The 20632-nt window shown below is 36.7% G+C and overlaps 1 protein-coding gene across 1 annotated transcript in view; it reads right to left on the bottom strand.

Annotated features, from left to right (window-relative positions):
- HFM1 (helicase for meiosis 1) overlaps positions 1–14271 on the bottom strand; it is a 65827-nt gene extending 51556 nt beyond the window's left edge. The window contains exons 1-8 of the mRNA XM_058176647.1: positions 14199–14271; positions 12936–12978; positions 9638–9685; positions 9052–9122; positions 6334–6466; positions 5067–5218; positions 4526–4603; positions 4284–4445 (exon numbers count right to left, since the gene is read on the bottom strand). Of these exons, the coding sequence (XP_058032630.1) occupies positions 4284–4445; positions 4526–4603; positions 5067–5218; positions 6334–6466; positions 9052–9122; positions 9638–9685; positions 12936–12972 (681 nt within the window). The 5' untranslated portion in view covers positions 12973–12978; positions 14199–14271. The remainder of the gene's footprint in view (positions 1–4283; positions 4446–4525; positions 4604–5066; positions 5219–6333; positions 6467–9051; positions 9123–9637; positions 9686–12935; positions 12979–14198) is intronic.
- Between the last annotated feature and the right edge of the window lie 6361 nt (positions 14272–20632).

The raw sequence follows: 20632 nt of genomic DNA, 5'->3' as shown, positions 1-20632 counted from the left end.
GAGGCATAAACCAAAAATCTGTAGGGAGCCAAGAGGAGCTAAGAGGAAGTGCTTCTACCACTCTGAAGGTTGCAAGGTACGGGAGTCAGGATTACTTAGGACAAGTTAGCTGGATAAGCACAGGGAGAGAAATCACTTCTGTCTTAAGTAAGATTAGGGTTAAATTTTGCTTTTAGATTATTTTGTTTTAAAATATAGTAGTCTGATGCTTTAGAGGATCAGGAGAGATATGACAGTGACTGCATGTCATATCTGAAGAGCTGTCACAGAAGAGAGATGAACTTATTCTTTATTAATGGTTAAAACTACAGTGAAACAGATTCAGGCTAGATATCATGAGGGACAAAACTGACTGAATGAGCTCTTAACCAGTGGAACAAGCTGCAAGTGCAGTGGTTCATGACATGGACACCAGATGAAGGGTCCCCTGGAAAATAGGTGCTGACAGCAGAAAAGCTCAAATGGATTCCCCCAAGCAGGAGAAAGGATCAGGATGTGAATTATCAAACTATATACTATTGGACTGAAATTCATGCAGAAGCCTTGCTGACTGAGGTTTTAGGAAGAAAATGAAGCTGTGAATATATAATTCTCCCTTCAAGTCTTGCTGTGCTGCCTCATTATGAAGGGGAGTGTTCCTGCAAGGGACGAGTGAACAATGTAGGGATTGTATGCCAAGTCCCAAAAGGGTCATCCAAGATTAAACAAGCAGCAGCAGTATAGGAACATGCTGGTGGTGGATGATCATTTTAGTGACAATAGCAAATGGATAATTTTATACCATGTGAAAGAAAGCAGTGATAAACACACATTTTACTAAGAAAAGCATGTGGATAAACAAAGTAATTTATGATATAGTTTATTTATTTATTTATTTGTTTATTTATTTATTTATTTATTTAATCAAACTTTTATACCGCCCTTCTCCCGAAGGACTCAGGGCGGTTAACATAATAAATATAGAATAAAATACTATTTAAAAAACTTATTCGATTTGGCCCAAGTTAAAATCTTTAAAAGAATAAAACCCACTAAAATTAAAACCGAATAAAACTAAAAACCCTATGCCAGTCCTGCGCGGATGAATAAATATGTCTTCAGCTCACGGCGAAAGGTTCAAAGGTCCGGAAGTTGGCGAAGTCCTGGGGGAAGTTCATTCCCGAGGGTGGGAGCCCCCACAGAAAAGGCCCTACTCCTGGGGGCCGCCAGCCGACATTGTTTGGCGGATGGCACCCTGAGGAGTCCCTCTCTGTGGGAGCGCACGGGTCAGTGAGAGGCAATCGGTAGCAGTAGGCGGTCCCGTAAGTAACCCGGTCCTAAGCCATGGAGCGCTTTAAAAGTAGTAACCAGCACCTTGAAGTGCACCCGGAAGACCACAGGTAGCCAGTGCAGCCTGCGCAAGAGTGGTGTCACATGGGAGCCACGAGTGGCTCCCTCTATCACCCGCGCAGCTGCATTCTGAACCAACTGGAGCCTCCGGGTGCTCTTTAAGGGGAGCCCCATGTAGAGAGCATTGCAGTAATCCAAGCGAGAGGTAACAAGAGCATGAGTGACCGTGCATATGGCATCCCGGTCAAGGAAGGGGCGCAACTGGCGAATCAGGCGGACCTGATAAAAAGCTCTCCTGGATACGGTCGTCAAATGGTCTTCGAAAGACAACCACCCATCCAGGAGAACGCCCAAGTTGTGCACCCTTTCCATCAGGGCCAGTGACTCTCCCCCAACAGTCAGCCGCGGCTGCAGCTGACTGTACCGGGGTGCCGGCATCCACAGCCACTCCGTCTTGGAGGGATTGAGCTTGAGCCTGTTTCTCCCCATCCAGACCCGTACGGCTTCCAGACACCGGGACAGCACCTCGATAGCTTCGTTGGGGTGGCCTGGGGTGGAAAAGTACAGCTGCGTATCATCAGCGTACAGTTGGTACCTCACCCCAAAACCACTGATGATCTCACCCAGCGGCTTCATATAGATGTTGAACAGGAGAGGCAAGAGAATCGACCCCTGCGGCACCCCACAAGTGAGGCGCCTTGGGGTCGATCTCTGCCCCCCTGCCAACACCGTCTGCGACCGGTCGGAGAGATAGGAGGACAACCACCGATAAACGGTGCCTCCCACTCCCAAACTCTCCAGCCGGTGCAGCAAGATACCATGGTCGATGGTATCAAAAGCCGCCGAGAGGTCTAATAGGACCAGAGCAGAGGAATAACCCCTATCCCTGGCCCTCCAGAGATCATCCACCAACGCGACCAAAGCCGTCTCCATACTGTATCCGGGCCGAAAGCCGGACTGGAATGGGTCTAGATAGACAGTTTCATCCAGGTATTGGGGTAATTGACGTGCCACCACACTCTCTACAACCTTCGCCACAAAGCGAAGATTGGAGACCGGACGATAATTACCTAAAACAGCTGGGTCCAGGGAAGGCTTCTTGAGGAGGGGTCTCACCACCGCCTCTTTCAAGGCAGTAGGAAAGACCCCCTCCAACAACGAAGCGTTAGTAATCCCCCGGAGCCAGCCTCATGTCACCTCCTGCGTGGCCAGTACCAGCCAGGAGGGGCACGGGTCCAGTAAACATGTGGTGGCATTCAACCTCCCCAACAACCTGTCCATGTCCTCGGGAGCCACAGGATCAAATTCATCCCAAACAATCTCAGCAAGACGAGACTCCAACCTCTCACCCGGATCTACCCAATTTTGATCCAACCCATCCCGAAGCTGAACGATTTTGGCATTGGAGGTAAGATAAAGCGCTGGAGATAAGATAAGATAAAGTAAGATAAAGTGCTGGCTCTTTCAGGTTGGATGGCACTTAATATTCTATTGAGGAAAAGCTTGGGATTTTTTGGAGTACTAATGGTATTTATGGCTCAACTAGATTAAAGCTTTCCAGATATATAGTTTGTAATGTTGCCATACAGGAACAAAAAAAAACCAAGGCTGCAAAAACAGAGTTACTATAGGAATATGGACTGTCTGAAGCATAAACATAGGAAAGCTTAACACAGTGAAAGATTAAATGAATCAAATATTTGGTAAGGTAGCAGTCGAGGCTTTGAAAAAGATATTCAAGTGCTGTGAAGAGTCCCTATCTACGAACACCAGAACCATGTTAGCAATAGTTTTCCCCAGGACAGGCTATGGAAGCAAAGGTTGGACTTTGAAAAAGCTGGATAGAAAAAGGTTTTGCCGTTTTTGAACTTTGGTGTTGGAGAAAACTCTTGATCGTATCAGGAATAGTCTATAAAACAAACAAATGGTTCATAGAAAAATCATCTAGAATTCTCACTTCAGGTAAAAATAACACTGAAATAGTAACATGTTGGACATATTATGCAAAAAAAAGAATTGAAGGGACAGGTCTAGCTATGCTTATGCTAGTTTATGCCAAGAGCTGACACTGACTTGTGGTAATAAGCAATTGAATATTTAGAGATGACTGTGAAACAGAAACATTAATTGTGCTAAGCACATATATTACAAACTTTTGACCCACCAATGCATTTTGGAACACAATCATTAGATTGCCAGTACTGTAACCTGTATCTATATTCTTGTCCTGTATTTTCTGTTATGAATTGCACCAGTAGAGGCTAAACCAATTTCGTTGTATACATGATGTACAATGACAATAAGGCTATTATTATTATTATTCAACAAATATGAGAGAACTACAAGGTTTGCCCATCAAGCATAGCTTTTTAAATTTAAAGTACTGTAATTGTCCTTTCCTTTCTTTTTGGGATATTTGATTTTGGATAGCAAGCACTTGAAAAGAGAGGAAAAAAAATCTTTTTGAAATCTTATATAATATATATAACAACAGAGTTGGAAGGGGCCTTGGAGGCCTTCTAATCCAACCCCCTGCCCAGGCAGGAAACCCTACATCATCTCAGTCAGATGGTTATCCAACATTTTCTTAAAAATTTCCAGTGTTGGAGCATTCACAACTTCTGCAGGCAAGTCGTTCCACTTATTAATTGTTCTAACTGTCAGGAAATTTCTCCTTAGTTCTAAGTTGTTTCTTTCCTTGATCAGTTTCCACCCATTGCTTCTTGTTCTACCCTCAGGTGCTTTGGAGAACAGCCCGACTCCCTCTTCTTTGTGGCAACCCCTGAGATATTGGAACACTGCTATCATGTCCCCCCTAGTCCTTCTTTTTATTAAACTAGACATACCCAGTTCCTGCAACTGTTCTTCATATGTTTTAGCCTCCAGTCCCCTAATCATCTTTGTTTACTAAGTCTTAAGTATGAAGTATAACATATAAAAAGAAAAGTTCTTACATCTTCTGCATTTGGAATTGTTGCAGAAACTGCCACAAATCTCATGGGAAATATTGAGCTAGGATTGTCAGAACTTTGTAAGAAAGAAGACTGAATAGTTTTCATCCGGCTGACCACAACTTCAAGAGTAGCACCCCGGCTCTCATCTTTTACAACATGTACCTACGGAATTAAATACAACTCTATATAAAACATCTACTGTTTTCCGTCATTATATTTTAAGTCATCAGTTACTACTTTACCTCATCAATGAGAATAAGTCTCACTAGCTGAACTAAAGAGTTATCTCTCCACTTTCTAGTCATGCTATCCCACTTTTCCTAAAGGATAATAGAAAAAAAATTAATATTGTAGTACAATCTAAATCATCTGTTTTATAGGATTAAAATATTGTTGGTACTGTCAATCACTATTATTACTACACCTAGCAATCAGCTTTAGCATTATAAATACTAACAATTATTTCAATATGTTTTTGTTTCAAGCTAGCAGCATTTTTATTTAAAAAAAAGTACCACAGATCAAATTCAAACAGAATTTCAGAGTAATCTAATGCATTGTACAAAGTAATGCTGCATTTTTACTTTTCAGATTTAATCATTGTGCAACTCTACGCAGCAGCAAAGAAGTCTCTCATGCATGCCATGTGACACATTCATAGTGAAACTATAGATAAATCAATTAGAGACTGATCAGACTTATTTCTAAACATAAAAATATAACTTGAACGGTACTGAATATTTCTAGAGAACAAAGCAACATTAACTAATTTTTTAAACTTACTGGCGTAGTCAAAATAATGTGAGCATGCTGTATCTCAAATAAGTCATCCACTGCTGTATCTCCTGTTAGCTCCTTACAGATAAGTCCAATGGGTCCAAATTTTTCTTTCCAATCATCAAAGCGCTGACTGCAGAGAGCTTTTATTGGAGCCACTAAAACAATACCAAGTGTTGTGAGAGAACAAGACATCCACAAAATAATTCCAGTACAATATCTCCAATATTTTTCCATTCCTCCCCCCCGCCCCAAACTTCAAATTCCTTTGAGTGTCCCAACTCCTTTTTGGGCTATACTCCAATGGTTTTCCATATACTGTATGTCTTTCTACTTCTTTCACTGACCCTTAACTGTATACTCTTTAAAATTTTTCTCTAAAGTTTTTTAGAGAGCATACTTTTTTGGTTTACTTTACATATTAATTTTGTAATAAATCCACATTTAAAGAGAGAAATTCTCCAGTCTTGGGGAGATTGGCCGTTTCTTTTTTGTTAATTTTGCCATATTTTCACTGTCAGCAGTAAAGGACAATTTTTCTAATGACAGTACAGAAAGTTACATATTTACTTACATATTTTTCTTTTCTTTTATGCACACTGAGAGCATATGCACCAAGACAAATTCCTTGTGTGTCAAATCACACTTGGCCAATAAAAATTCTATTCCATTCTATTCTTTTGAGAAGGACCTTGCAGCTGCTGGATTCAAGTTCCTATTTCTTGTGCCATTAGAAAGTACAAAAAATATTTGCCAAACTAGGAGCTTCTGGATTTATTTTCCGTAGTAGTGTAACCAATAAAATAAATGTTTTAATAGAAAAAGGCAATGAAAGCAAAGGAAATCCCATTCTTTGAGCAGAACTATTTCTGCCTCTCTCTGCACTGCAGAAAGAGTGCAGCCCAATCATTACATATCACTGCCTGCTTAAAACAAGGGCCACCTTTCTCTGTGCAGGAAGAATTTCCAGTATAAACTGACAGAAGCAAAGTTTAGGCCAGAGGACTAAGCTTTGGAGGAAGATCTTCCTATATCTGCAACCTTACCCACTGAATCATGTCATGAAGGGACATAGTTAAGTTTCTAACTACTGGCCTAAGAGGCCTTCCAAAGCAAGAGTTATGAAAGGATAAATCATAACCACATTATGCACAACTATAAAACAAACAAATAAATAAATCATCATTAAAATATATAAACATAGTTTTTTTGCTGCCATAAGGCTACATGCAAAAACAAAATAGTTTTATGAGAAGTAAAGTAGTATACTTACTGTATACAATTTTAATATTTAACCAAGGTATTGGCACTTTGATTAATAATCTGGTAACTGCAAGCTCAAAAATCACAGTTTTTCCAGAACCAGTTGGTGCGCAGATTACGAAATTTCTGTCTGTGTAAAGGATCTACAAAATAGTAACAAATAGTAAAATATAGCACAACAGCCAACAATATCCATTTTGACTTTTTAAAAACCCACTTTTTAAAAAACATGAAAAGCAAAGGAGCCTAAACCAGAATATTTTATTTTTTTCTGTGCATTTGTCACCAAACAATTGTGAAGAATATATGGTATTTAAAATGATTACATGGCATGGTCTGAAACAGCATTGCTAACATAAAACCAGTTCTCAAGTCCCAGGAAGAAATAGTGCACATAGGAGAAAAAATTATATGCAATTTATTTATTTACTTAGGACATGACATACCATACATGGACTAGCAAAATATATTAACATTTCACCTAGATTAGTAAAACACAATAAAACACAATTGTTAAAAAGATCTATGTTCAAGCATCAATGTCTAGGCCAGGAGTATGCAAAGCTGGCTGAGGAACTCTGGGAGTTGAAGTCCACAAGTCTTAAAAGAGCCAAGTTTGCAGACCCCTGGTCTAGACTATCTAACCATTGATGCGCAGCATCACTTATATTTAAAAAATCAGATACTGAACAGGTATATGCCCTCAGCTTATAACCGGTCACAGTGTCATCTACAGTTTGACCCTGCAGTCACACTGAGGGAAGGATACTATGCCCCTTCTATATAAAGAATGCTGGCAGATGCCATGTGAGGTACAAATCCTACTCAGGATTGTCCATTGCTGACATGGTAGTTCAAAGTCTGGCATCTTTTTCGTGCAGGCATTTATATATCTACCTATGTCTGAGCATTCCAGTGACCTACTTGACTTTCCATTGGGAATCAATGTTAAAATTGTTGGGCAGATGTTGTGCAAGTGCCAGTGGGGGCTTCCTGGATTTAAATCTTTCGACAGATAAATGTCTTTAATTTTTAATCTATCTTTACAATAAAAATTGTTAATTATATACATTCCTATCAATATAGGAGTTTGAAATATTCTATTGTCTTGTTGCTTATGGTATGATCTTATAATGTTTATCAACAGGTAAATTATCCAATTCGTATAGGTTTTTCTTTTTTTATATTTATGCTTATATATATGCTTATATATCGTATAGTTATTTCATGCTTACGCTTACATATACTATTGTGACAAATAAATAAATAAAATAAATTAAAATAAAATAAATTAAAAACTTCATTCTATTGTAGCTTTGGGCAGTTATGACATCTAAAGAGATTTTGGAAAAGGTATCTTATATATTTACTCATTATACTCTAGAAATATTTATTTCTTTAACATAACATAACATCAAAGTTGGAAGGGACCTTGGAGGCCTTCTAGTCCAACCCCCTGCCCAGGCAGGAAACCCTACACCATCTCAGTCAGATGGTTATCCAACATTTTCTTAAAAATTTCCAGTGTTGGAGCATTCACAACTTCTGAAGGCAAGTCGTTCCACTTATTAATTGTTCTAACTGTCAGGAAATTTCTCCTTAGTTTTAAGTTGCTTCTTTCTTTGACCAGTTTCCACCCATTGCTTCTTGTTCTACCCTCAGGTGCTTTGGTGAACAGCCTGACTCCCTCTTCTTTGTGGCAGCCCCTAAGATATTGGAACACAGCTATCATGTCTCCCCTAGTCCTTCTTTTTGTTAAACTAGACATACCCAGTTCCTGCAACCGTTCTTCATATGTTTTATCCTCCAGTCCCCTAATCATCTTTGTTGCTCTTCTCTGCACTCTTTCTAGAGTCTCAACATCTTTTTTACATCGTGGCGACCAAAACTGGATGCAATATTCCAAGTGTGGCCTTACCAAGGCATTATAAAGTGGCACTAACACTTCACATGATCTTGATTCTATCCCTCTGTTTATGCAGCCCAGAACTGTGTTGGCTTTTTTAACAGCTGCTGCTTTGTTCTTTGTTGCTTTCTTCTTTGTTGCTGTAGCATGGGCCACAGCAAGAAAAGGAAGTTTGTTGAGATTTTAGCATGCTGCTATAAATACTAGTGGAGATATATTTTGATAGAAGACAACAACGTGCAAATTTCTGGAGCATAATATATGGCAGTGATGGTTAACCTTTTCTGGACCGAGTGCCCAAAGTGCAAGCATGCAAGCACATGTGAATGCGTGTGCACATGCCCCAACCCCAAAATGCAATATGCGTGCGTGGGTGGGCCCCCGCACGCACCCCCGTGCATACTTGCGCAGCCCCACACATACACCTGCACACACCCCAAGGGCCCCGTGCATGCACAGCAGAGACCTGAAGACCAGGTGGCCGGCGGGAGGCGCGCGCACTTGCACAGCGGAGCTGAACTGGGGTGATGGCTCGCGTGCCCACAGAGCACGTGTGCACTGTGTGTCATCTCTGGCATGCATGCCATAGGTCCGCCATCATGGATATAGGGTGATGCTGCATTTCCACCCTAACTTCCTGGTCTTGAAAAAAGTGCTTAAGATCATACTATTCTGCAGGGCATTTGGGTACTAAGGATGGAAGACTACTTCTGGGTATTTATTTATTTTGTTTTAGTTTTTGTTATAATTACTTTCAGAGAATGTAAGAGTAGTTATTATAGTATTATAATATCAGTATTATAATAATTAGGTCATACTTACATCATCTAAAGCCTTAGACTGAATAAAATTAAAATACGGGAACTCTTTGAAAATATTTCTAAATTGCATGGCTTAAAACTTGTATTAAGGAGACATTTTAGTAAAGTATAGGTACAATTTTATCTAAACATAAGAATAAAACCTTCTAATTTTCCACATTTGCTGCATTTCATAAAATAGGTCTTAAAACAAAGGAGAAAATGCAAGAAAAAACTGAAAGAAAACAGATGTCTTGACAAAAATCTGTAATAAATATTTATAAAGTTACTGATTAAGTTACCAAATGTAAACATTATTCACTTATATGAGTAAACTAATCCAATGACCCTGCCATGCTAATGGACCACTAAAGCCATATAATAGTATTGTACCTCAATCTATGAATAACATAGAGATGTTTATTAATCTTGTGGATCATGACCCTTGGTATAATGATGAGTTTGCTCAATTAGCTTTCCTGATATTATGCAGCCATATATAGGAATCCGTTAGCCCCATGATGAATTTTTGGATTTTAAAAGTGCTATTATTTACATCCAAGAAATGTTAAATGCTATAGTTATAGCAATAACTTATAAAAGGATACGGATTTCAGTCACAGGTCTCAAAACCACTGAGTCATTTTTAGATATTACTAGTAACAAAACAAAACAAATGTTGGATTTAATTTTCATTCTTTCTTATTCACATACACATCATACTTGATCTTAGCCAATATTTATTTAAACAGCACAAATAAAAACATAATAGGTTAGACTAAATATTGATAATATGTACAAATCTTGGTATGTTTACAACATGAAAAGTTGCCAATAAAAATTGCCAATATTACAGCTTGCTAGGTTAACAGACATGCTGAGGACAGGCTGTAATCCCATTGGCAATGATGCAACATTGATTTTGGTTGGTGTGGTGGTTGAAGTTAGTCCCATCAGTGAAGTAAGTGGTAGAGGAAACCAATGCTGGGAATAGCAATGAAGTGTTGAAGGAGAAAGTTATTTGTCAGCTGTTTCCTGGTATGATAAACAAGTATGTCATTTCTGGTGTTGGAGAAACTTTTAACATCAAGTCCAGTCAGCTTTTGTACATGAACTGGAAAGGAGTATCAAATGAAAACAAAATAGTTTGGACCAATTTTGCTTGATATCTAAAATTTTCCAAAGGGTTATCTGGTTTGACAAGTGTTTTGTATTGATTTGAAATCTGCAAATTATGTTGCCAGGCTTTATATATCAACTCATAAAGCATTCCAGGCCTGCTTTCTGGTTGCCATACAACAGTACAACAAACATATTCACAAAATGTAGTTTACAAGAAAGTAATGCTTGTAAAAAGCTTTTTTGAAGGCATAAATAAAATATATTCCTATTCCAATGTAAATAATATCTAACACTGACTTAATCTTTATATTGTTGCTTGGGGCTTCTATGATGGGTGCTTCTAAACAAAGCTTTTCTGATATAATCAAACATTCATGATTTACAGGATTTTGTAAGTAATTATCTGCTTGCACACTATTCCTTCCATACTTTCTTGTTATCAAGTAAACTTCTAAGACAGAAAAGACATATGTCTTTGAATTGGTAGCATTGTATTCCAAATCCCCACACAGTTAAAGGTTTTTTAAAATATCATACAAGTAGCTTGGGTAAATGATGGCAACTGGTACTGAAATCACATGAGATCACAAATTCTGGCACTTCAGGTTGCTATCGTTAAGTGAATCCCATGCTATTGCTAAGCATTTGAGGTGATTGCCATTGCAACCTCCTGTTGGTTTCCCCATTGACTTTGCTTGCCAATAAGGTCACAAATGGTGATCACATGACCACAGGATGCTGCAATGTCATAACTGTAGATTGGTCCTACTGTAAGTATCACTCATTCAACATTATTGTTTGAAAAGTCATTGTATGAGTGGCTGTTAAACAAAGACCACTTATACTTTAATATTTCTTCATGGCTATATAACTAGATTAAACTATAAGAATGGAAGCAAAAGAGAAAAGAATATGTGAAGGTACAAATAATAATCATCAATTTGTCTATTTGGTCTTAAAATAGAGGAATATTCAAATCTATGTGATTGGGATTTTCTTATACCCTATTATAACGACTTCAGTTTTATCTAGCTTATGTATACTTTTTTGTGATTCATTTTTTTCCTAATTTGTGTTTATCTAATTTGCCTAATTCATCCAATTTACCTTCTATATAAGTAGTGTAGCCCTAACCCTAACTTTTGTTTTACATAATTTTAATAGATTAGCCTGTATTTCTGAATCTGATTCTGTTCATGAACATACATTATTCATAGTTGTTTCATGAGAACTGTAATTTAAGTACCTTTTGCAGGAAAAAGTGTAGAAAAAATATAATTTACCTTCCATACTAGAGATCTCTGAAATACATGGAAATGATGGTGCTTTTTTAATTTCTTTTGTATTTGCAGAAGCAGAAAAAGTATTATTTATAGAAAGAAAATTAAAATCTGAATTTTGGGCTATCTGCATATTATTTTTCCATAAGTCTTTTTTCATCTCTTTGTTGTTAATAATATTGCAATATGTATCCATTTCTATCTTTGCACTGGCATTATTTGCATATGTATAAGAAGTTGGTTTAAATAAGCTGTAAGGAATGCAAAGGATTTTTTAATAATATACATAAACACGACAATTATATTGTATTGCTCTCTTGTGTTATTTCTAATACTTAATTTTAAAACCTTATAAACAACTTATATAACTTTGATTATTCAGCTGACTGGTCCATTAGCAATACATGTAAGTATTGTATGCTCTCTTGTTGAGAGGTATTACTCAAATCATCTTTCATATGTCTACTTTTTCAGCCCACCATAACATCCATTTCTATTGAGCTTCTGAAAAATTATATAACTTGGATATTGCAAGAAGCAGTATTTCAAAGTTTTCAAAGAACTGAAAAAGAAAACAGAAGGTAACAAAATATTTCATTCTAACTTCTTTCTTGTTTTCATTTCATTACATTGTTTATATCTGGATACTTAATGAAGGAAAAACTCTATACATTATACATTGCTATACATTAAAAATATGTATTCCTCTTTGAACTGAGAATCAGGATTTATCAAGTTCACATTAAAATTAACTCTACCTAGCTTAAAGTTACTTAGACTTTCAGAACAAATTCCTGAAAAAGGATAATCTAGTGTCCTAAATCACCAAAGACTACTTTTTAACGCCAGAATAATGGGATACTACATTCCCATTCATGTAGTAAATTTTTTATGACTAACTTCTATGAAGACTGGGTTACAAAATCTATTTTCTGCAATATGCCATGGGATTATGTCTTTGTGAGCAAATTGAAGAGTGATGGCAAATCAGATGTCTCAAAGGTGAAACATTTCCCTTCTCATCCAAGAAGCTTCTTCAGTTCCAATTGACTCGTGGGGAATGGAAGGATTTATATTATTTGCAGTCATCTGGTTGTTAGCACTCTGAGTACTTAGCTCTCAGTACTTAACTCTCTGAGTCATTGAGGTCATTTGGGAATTTATCTGTATTCTCAGAGTTATCTGAATCAGAGTGCAAACGGATATGGAACTTTCTTGGGATGTTTTCAAAGGGAAAAAAAAACAAGGAAGTCCAGTTGCCTTTTAGAAAAAGCATCTTTGGGACAACCATGACCTGGATGATTAAGAATCTCCATAGACATTTGGCAAATCAACTGTTTTTTTAACTAAATAATAAACTAAATTGTATGTTTAAATTCTTACAAAAGGTGTTTTGCCTATGGCAAATCCAACTACTATACTAAAAAATTGTTCCCAGATATTTTATATTTAAAAGAATAGTAATATAGTTCTGATAATTATTAAAATTGGCATAGAATCATACCTTTTCCTGAATGTTGAGTAAGCACTTTCATTACCATCTTCTTCTGGAAAGTTAATTAATATTTATTTTCCAAAGGACTCTATACGACAAGTTCTACTTATGTTCTAATCAAGACATGGAGAACAATGGATCCGATTCCAAGCTGTTGCCCCCCAAATGTTATATTCCTGCCCCAATTTTAGCCTGTAGTTAATATAATTCTTTTTGTAAAAAGTTTTCTAAAAAATACGTAAAATCATGCTTGTCATTAATCTGTCAGTTCAATAATGATTGTATAATAATATACAATAATGATTGTATTCATTTTTTTAAAAAATTATATGGATAACACATTTTTATATCTTATATGCATCTGTCATGCATAATATTCTTGCAAAATATATAAAGCAAATTATAAACTCAAGCTTGATTTCACTTTAAAATATAAATTTAGAACATCACAGTAAAATTAAGAAAATCTAAAAGAAAGGGATTCTTCCTCTTTTTTAGACTGACATTTCAGAAGAAATTCATACATTGAAGCATATGTGAATCTTCTGTTCAAAATAAACCATTTTTGAGTTGATTTCCACCCCAAAGCACATATCATATAGTGTGATTTAAAAATATTTATTTTATTCAATTAAATTTATGAATTGCCACAAGAATGATTATAATAGGCTTGTATGTGACCAGCAGCTACCCAACAAAGGGCCAGGCTTAGCAGCAGGAGCAAGAAGATGATGAAAGTGGCTGGGGCAACAGAGTGAAGGGTGGCTGGGAAGGCCTCAGAGGGCAGGGCATTGAGGGCAAATGGGCCTGGGCCTGGGCTGAGGCAGTAGGGCTTTGTGCTGCATTGCTGGGCTAGGGTAATTTCAGCGTGTGGGGATGGCTATGGATTCACATGGCACTGCCAAGTTGGTACAACTAGAGCTTCCTGTGACAGCTGCAGCTTTGCACCCTAATGCTGGGTCAGCTGCAACTTCATGTGGCACTCTGGGCTGGGGGTTCCTGGAACAGTTACAACTTTGTGCTACAGTTCAGAGGCGATTTTGTCTAAGGAAAAGTATTACCATTGATGCCAATAGCAAGTTTTGTCCTGGAATAAGTAGCAAATAGGATTATTAAATGGAGTTATAGAAGCATCATCGTATATTATCTATATTTGCCCTGATTTAATTTCCTGTGGTTATCAGGACAAGCTCTCTAAAACAAAAATACTAAATTTTATTTTCTGTTTTAACTTTTATGAGTTGTCATATTAATCCTAATCACAGATTCTACCTTTTTGGTTAAGTTTTGCAAAATCCATTTGTAGCTCCCGAGTGGGTGGAATTTCAAAAACAGATGGAACAGGTGCAAGATCCCAGTTTGTTGGTTCTTCATTTTCTAGATACCTTTCAAAATATGCATACACAAGAAACCCTTTAAGATGTTCTATCCAAATTGCTAAGAAACAACCAAGCATACTGACTTCTAAATTTGCTCTTTTAATATTACACTTGAGTAAAAAGTGTTATATTTAACATTTAAGGTTTCTGTTAATGTTAACCCACTTCAGTTAAATATGAATTTGCAATGTATTGGCCAATGGTGGGCAGCCATAATTCCAAAGCCCACAGGTTTTCTGCTTGTACAACTAACCTATATTATATGTGAAAAACAATTAAATGCAGAACGAATTTGTAAGATAATTGAAACTCCAAAAAGTATTAAATATAACATAGAAGAAATTATTTAGTGTGGAAGAAATGTTCAAAGCTGTATCAGTATAGCCTATAGAATCTAAAGGATGAATGCAACAGCTTTAAATTATTTCTAAAAGAACCATTTTTAAACAAAGATGATCAATTAATGTAATAGAGATTGGTATTTCATTGTACAGAAAGCATGCATGATTGGCTCGAGATTCAGCCAATACTGCATTACCCAGCTGCCCATACTGACACTATATTTTAAATTATCAGTATTTTTCACCAATCACTGAGCCAACTTACATTTGCTTTGTGCCTGGTCCTTCAAAAAACAAGTTATCTAAAGAAAAGGCAGGTTCTGTCATTGTTGAAATCTGGTTTTTCAGTTAGCTGTAAAAACATGCAATAAACAATGTTTAGGTATTTCATGTCAGTTTATTCTCATAGTCTTCCCCCACCATTTTATTCTCATAGCCACTTTGTGATGAAGTTTAGGCTAGTGGTGATAATAAAAAGCTTCATTGCTGAGATTATTTTAATCTGGTTATGTTTTAATTTCAAATACTCTGTACCATAGACATATTCACAAAAAATATACATGTTATAATCTATTATTAAAACAAGTATCATTTGAAATATTTACCCTAATGATTTAACTAAGCACAGTAAATCAGGATTCATTTCCTTTTTAAAAAAACTGGGAGGCCTTTGGATAAATTTAAGGAGGAAATGCCTGTTCTTGATAAGAGATCACTTTAATTCCAAATAAAACAGTCCAAATTTCAGGAATGAAGGCAAATATACATGTCCCAGGATAATGTTGCAGGATCTAATTTGGGTCGATCACTAGGACTAGAGATTTAGTCTTCCGAGCTTTTGGACTCACATTAGAGCCCATCTTGAGAAAACTTTTTTTTAACAGAATGTATAGACAATTTTTTCCACTAATGCTGTCTCAGAAAGTTAATTTGATGAGCTACATAATTTTGGAGAATACAGTTCCCCCTCACCCATTTGGGAAAAGATAAATTTAATGCCACTTCAAGTTATTTTCAGATTCTCTACTGGCATTTAAAACCAAACGAACCAGCCATTTAAGCATTTGCACGTAGGCAAAGTAATATCTCAGATCAGTAGTTCTCAACTTTTCTGTTTTTTAAAGGAAAGGAAAGGAAAGGAACACATTCGTGATAAAGGAAACTTTGCAGAGGAATTCTGGGAAGTGTAGTTTTTTCAGGTATCTCATTTTAAGTATCTCTAATGTGTCACTGAATAAATGAAGAAAGACACAATTAAAAACTGAATTGCAGTATGTGGAAAATATTTTTAAAAATAGCTTATAACTATTCCATTTTAGCTTTCCATTGTATGACATACAACCCCTCTCCTAATGCACTATTGTCAACAGTGAGTTCCCTCCCTCATTTTGGTGGAATATAATATTTGACTAGAAGTATTTAGAGAAATATACACATCGAATGTTTAGGCCTCAAACTGGTTCAGACCTGAATGTAATTATTAATACAGAAACCTGATCTCTGACCAGAAATCTATTTGCAGCCAGTTTAATTTCTATAAATCAGAGGTCTCATAGTTATTTCTTTATTAAATTTATATGCCAGTCATCTCACTTTTGAAGGGGCTCTCAGTGGCTCTAGGTTTAGTATTCTGGGATTATTTCAGGGAGGGAGAAGGAAAGAGCTGACTAGGAAGATACCCCCAAAATGTGACCACTAAAAACGAAACAGAAAATATCAGAGACCTCAAAGTAGCTGAAGAAAAACCAAACAAGCAAGCTTAATATACCTCAGTGTGAGGGAAAACAACTGGGAAAAACAGTTATCTAAGGGGAAAAAATCTTTAAAATTGTGGCTCAGGGAGCCAACCCTCCTTCCTAGATTCCTAAGTGTAGGGCTGAAGATAGTTAGCTTTAAAGATAAGGAGCATGTTGTTGATTCAATCACAACTGCAGCTCTGCAGCTTGGCAATTTTTATCTGGGTGTGAGGAAAAAGCAGCAGAAATGATACAAAATTTCTCACATGATTTTATAATCATGTTATAATCCACTCCAATTTTTTGAACTGGAGGCTTAAAATAAATTAAAACAAAGAAATAATATATATTTATTTCGGTTAATTCTTTGGTTTTAGGTTCAAATCATTAAAAATCATTTGCTAAATTTAAAATGAGAATTTCTGTATACATTTAATGTAGTGTTTTAGGAAAAACGATCAATCTCTTAACATTGCTATTCTAATAGTTGTTCTGTAAATCAACAGAAATTAACAGTGAAGCAATTAAAGTTTAATGATGTATAATTCTGAGCCCAGATTTATCATGTAGGATCTGAGATAACTATATTCAGAGTTATTTCACCCAATTAAAAAAAAACTACCTTTACAGGGAAAAAAATTGTACGAACTGGCTCATATATATTCTGAGCTTTGGCTAGTGCTCCAACTGTGATTTTAAAAATGTCTTTCTTGCCACAAAGTGATCAAAATATTTATATGAATAACACTGTCCATTGGTGTAGGGTTGTTGACACTAATTCATAGTAGTGGGCTCATCTCTTCAGATATTAATATTTGAATCACTTTTAGTAAACCTCTAAAATATTAGCCATTAGAAACAATACCATATACAAAACCAAAAGAGCCATAGTAAACCTAAGAAATGCAGTAAACGCAGCCCAGTTTAAGCATTCGTAATAGAAATGGCTAGTATTTGTTAAATTGATAAAGTAAAAGGCTGACATTTTATTTTTTATTTTACTGCCCAGAAAAAAGTTGGAAGTCAATGCCGTTTTTTCTTTCTACCTTTACTCTACACTTCTCTTTCTGTTTCACATTCCCCTACCTACTTTATTTTCATTTGTATTTTATATTACGATAAAACCTAATTTAAAAAATTAAAAACAACCTGATTTAAGCAGTCTAAAACTCCAGTACTTATTTCAACCACAGAGTTTCTGCTGAAGTCACTTGGATTTTAAGCTGTTAAATTTCCTGGATTTCATCCATCACAGTTTTCAAAAGCAGACCCACTTTTTTAATGATTAAAAAGTATGCTCTCCAATCCTTTTGGCTTCAGGCAAGTTTCCATCTTAATTTGTAACATCTGCTTTTAGCTGACCAGACTTTAAAGCAACTATATAAACAGTTCATTTTTCAGAGCAATTTTTTTTTCCTCAGAGTTTTTCCCCCAAGATGGCATCTCCCTCTACACCCATACAATACACACATCACATAAAATATATAGCAAAGGAGACTCTTAACAGCTCTGAGACAGTTTAATTTTTGATTTCCCCCAAGCTTAACATCTGATCATCCATATGTTTTGAGTCTTTTTTCCTCACAGAGATCACATAACAAGTCATAAACCTGTGTATTCTGGAGCAATGTGAACAGAAAAATCTCCACCACCAGAAAGTCAAATCCATTCTAAGAACAGTATAAAATTATCTCATCTATGAAGAAATGTGAATAAAAGACAAACACATTCTGAGGGACTTTGTTGCTGAGAAAAACAAATACAAATATTTTTCTAATGCCCAAAGTATTCAAGACTGAATTGCCATGGCAATAAAAAAAAAAGTACAAGCAGTGTAAAAAAAAAAAAGCGCAGCCTCCTTATGTGGAGAATTGTCTTCTTTTAGAATCAGATCTTTCTTAAAAACCCTGCAAGTTCTGTCTAAACATTATTTTAAGTTTTCAGAATAATGCCTATTAATGACAAATGAAACATTGCTACCTGTGACTTTTGACTGTCCTTGGTTGTTGTTTTCAATGCTTAGATCTAAGAGATTGTTTTTATCTCCCGATCTCTTTTAAATGAAAAATACCCCCAAGCCCCCATAACTATTCAAAATATTCCTGTTCGATGTATTTTTAATGGTCTTACAGTAAGCACCACCATAAGCAAGGCAGTTTGCTTGGATGTGATATTGTGATGGGGGTGATTTGACAATGTTTACTGACCTCAATACCCATCCATTTGACTCATTGTGTCCCGCAAACACTTACACACTTGAGTAAGATTGCTCATGCAAAAGACTCCCTTCAAGTTAGCCAAGTGTATAAGTGTTTGCCAAATTGGGCCCTAAGAGAACTAAACACGGCTCCCTCTGGACCTCACCAATACTGTCGGTATGTTCGCCAGAGGGAATCTCCCAGGACTGAAGTGACAACCTTTTCCTCTCCGGGGGCTGAACATTTTCTGCAGGGCTGCCTCACTTCTGCTGGTTCAGGAAACTCAAATCCCAAAGCTTGTCATTTTCAGTTAAACTCTATTCCTGTTTAGGAAATGCATAAACATACACACACAACACACACACACACACGCACACAGTCCTCGACTTACAACTGCAGTTGAGACCAGAATTTCCTTTCCTAAGCAAGGCAGTTGTTAAATGAGTCTTGCCCAATCTTATTACATCTTTTTACCATTTATTGTTAAGCAAATTATTGCAAATGTTAAGTCAATCATGTGGCCATTATACAATTAAACTTCCTCCATTGGTTTTGCTTGTTGGAAGCTGGTTGGGAAGGTCGCAAATGGCCCAAGGATGCTGCAACTGTTGTGAATACATGCCAGTTGCCAAGCAACCAAATTTTAATCACGTGACTGTGGGGATGCTGCCATGGTTGTAAGTACAAGGACTTGTTGTAAAGTCACTTTCTTCAGAGCCCTTGTAACTTTGAACTGTTGCTAAATGAATGGTTCTCAAGTTAAGAACTACCTGTAAATCAGGGGTGAAATGCTCCCGGATCGGACGGGATCGTGCGATCTGGTAGCGATGGCGGCTGCTGGTTCGGAGGACCGGTAGCAAAAATCCCTGGCCCCGCCCCCTGCCTCTGCTGAGCCACACCATCTGCAGAGGTTTTTTTTTTTACTTTTAAAAGCCGGTTTTGCTTCAGCCAAAACAGGCCTTTAAAACTAAAAAAAAAGCCTTTGAGGATCCCGCCCCTCAGCTGAGATCGGCAGAGACTTTAAACTTTTTAAAAAAAAATTAAAGTCTCCTCTGGCGATGTTCCTCATCAGCAGAACCTTACTTGTACTCTTATTTGTAGAAAACATGTTTTCTACAAGTAAGAGTAGAGATTCTAAGGCACTTACCTGATTACTGATGAATGCATGGCTCTCTTTCCAGCCCAAAAGCAGTTTCAGTTTCAGCCAGACAGAATCAAGCGCTCAGCTAATCTATTTCCTCGGTGATCAACTGGCTGGCTTTGCTGGCTGAGGAACTCTGGGATTTGAACTCCACAATAAAATAAAATAAAATAATAAAATAAAATATTTGTGCAGCTTTCTGAGATTTGATGTGTTTCTGTAGTGTTTCACTCTAACTACACAAACACACAAAATCTCAGAAAGCTGTATGTGGCATATTGTGTGTGTGTGTGTGTTAGTTGTGTGTGTGTAAAGTGTGAAAGTTGGTTTTTGAGCTTTTTGTGGCTGTGTGAAGTGTGAAGTGCAGCTACTTTTACATTATGTGTGAGTCAGTTGTGTGGTGTTGTGTGGTGTATGTGTAAAGTGTGAAAGTTGGTTTTTGAGCTTTTTGTGGCTATGTGAAGTGTGAAGTGCAGCTGCTTTTACATTGTGTGTGAGTCATTTGTGTTGTGTTGTGTATGTGTAAAGTGTGAAAGTTGGTTTTTGGTACCTCTTATTGTTTTTTATACTTTGTTTATTATTTTTATTATTTATTGTTATTGGCCACGCCCACCCAGCCATCTGACCACCAAGCCATGCCCACCAATTAAGCCACGCCACAGAACCGGTAGGGAAAATTTTTAGATTTCACCCCTGGTGTAAATACACACACACATACAAAAACACATATACATGGTATACATACATACACATATAAACACCCATTTGTCTTTTATGGACACTAATCCTTCTAGATGCTTAATAAATGCACGTTGCTGGCTGTTATGGCCAAAATGAGGACTTTGAGGTGTTAAGTCCCTCCATTGCCTTCTGACATAATTTCTTTTTATTAAGCAAAGTTTCTTTGATGA

The sequence above is a fragment of the Ahaetulla prasina genome, chromosome 3, assembly GCF_028640845.1.
Source record: "Ahaetulla prasina isolate Xishuangbanna chromosome 3, ASM2864084v1, whole genome shotgun sequence".
NCBI lineage: Eukaryota > Metazoa > Chordata > Lepidosauria > Squamata > Colubridae > Ahaetulla > Ahaetulla prasina.
Note: the sequence above shows the minus strand (reverse complement) of the source record. Positions and strands in the feature narration are given on the sequence as shown.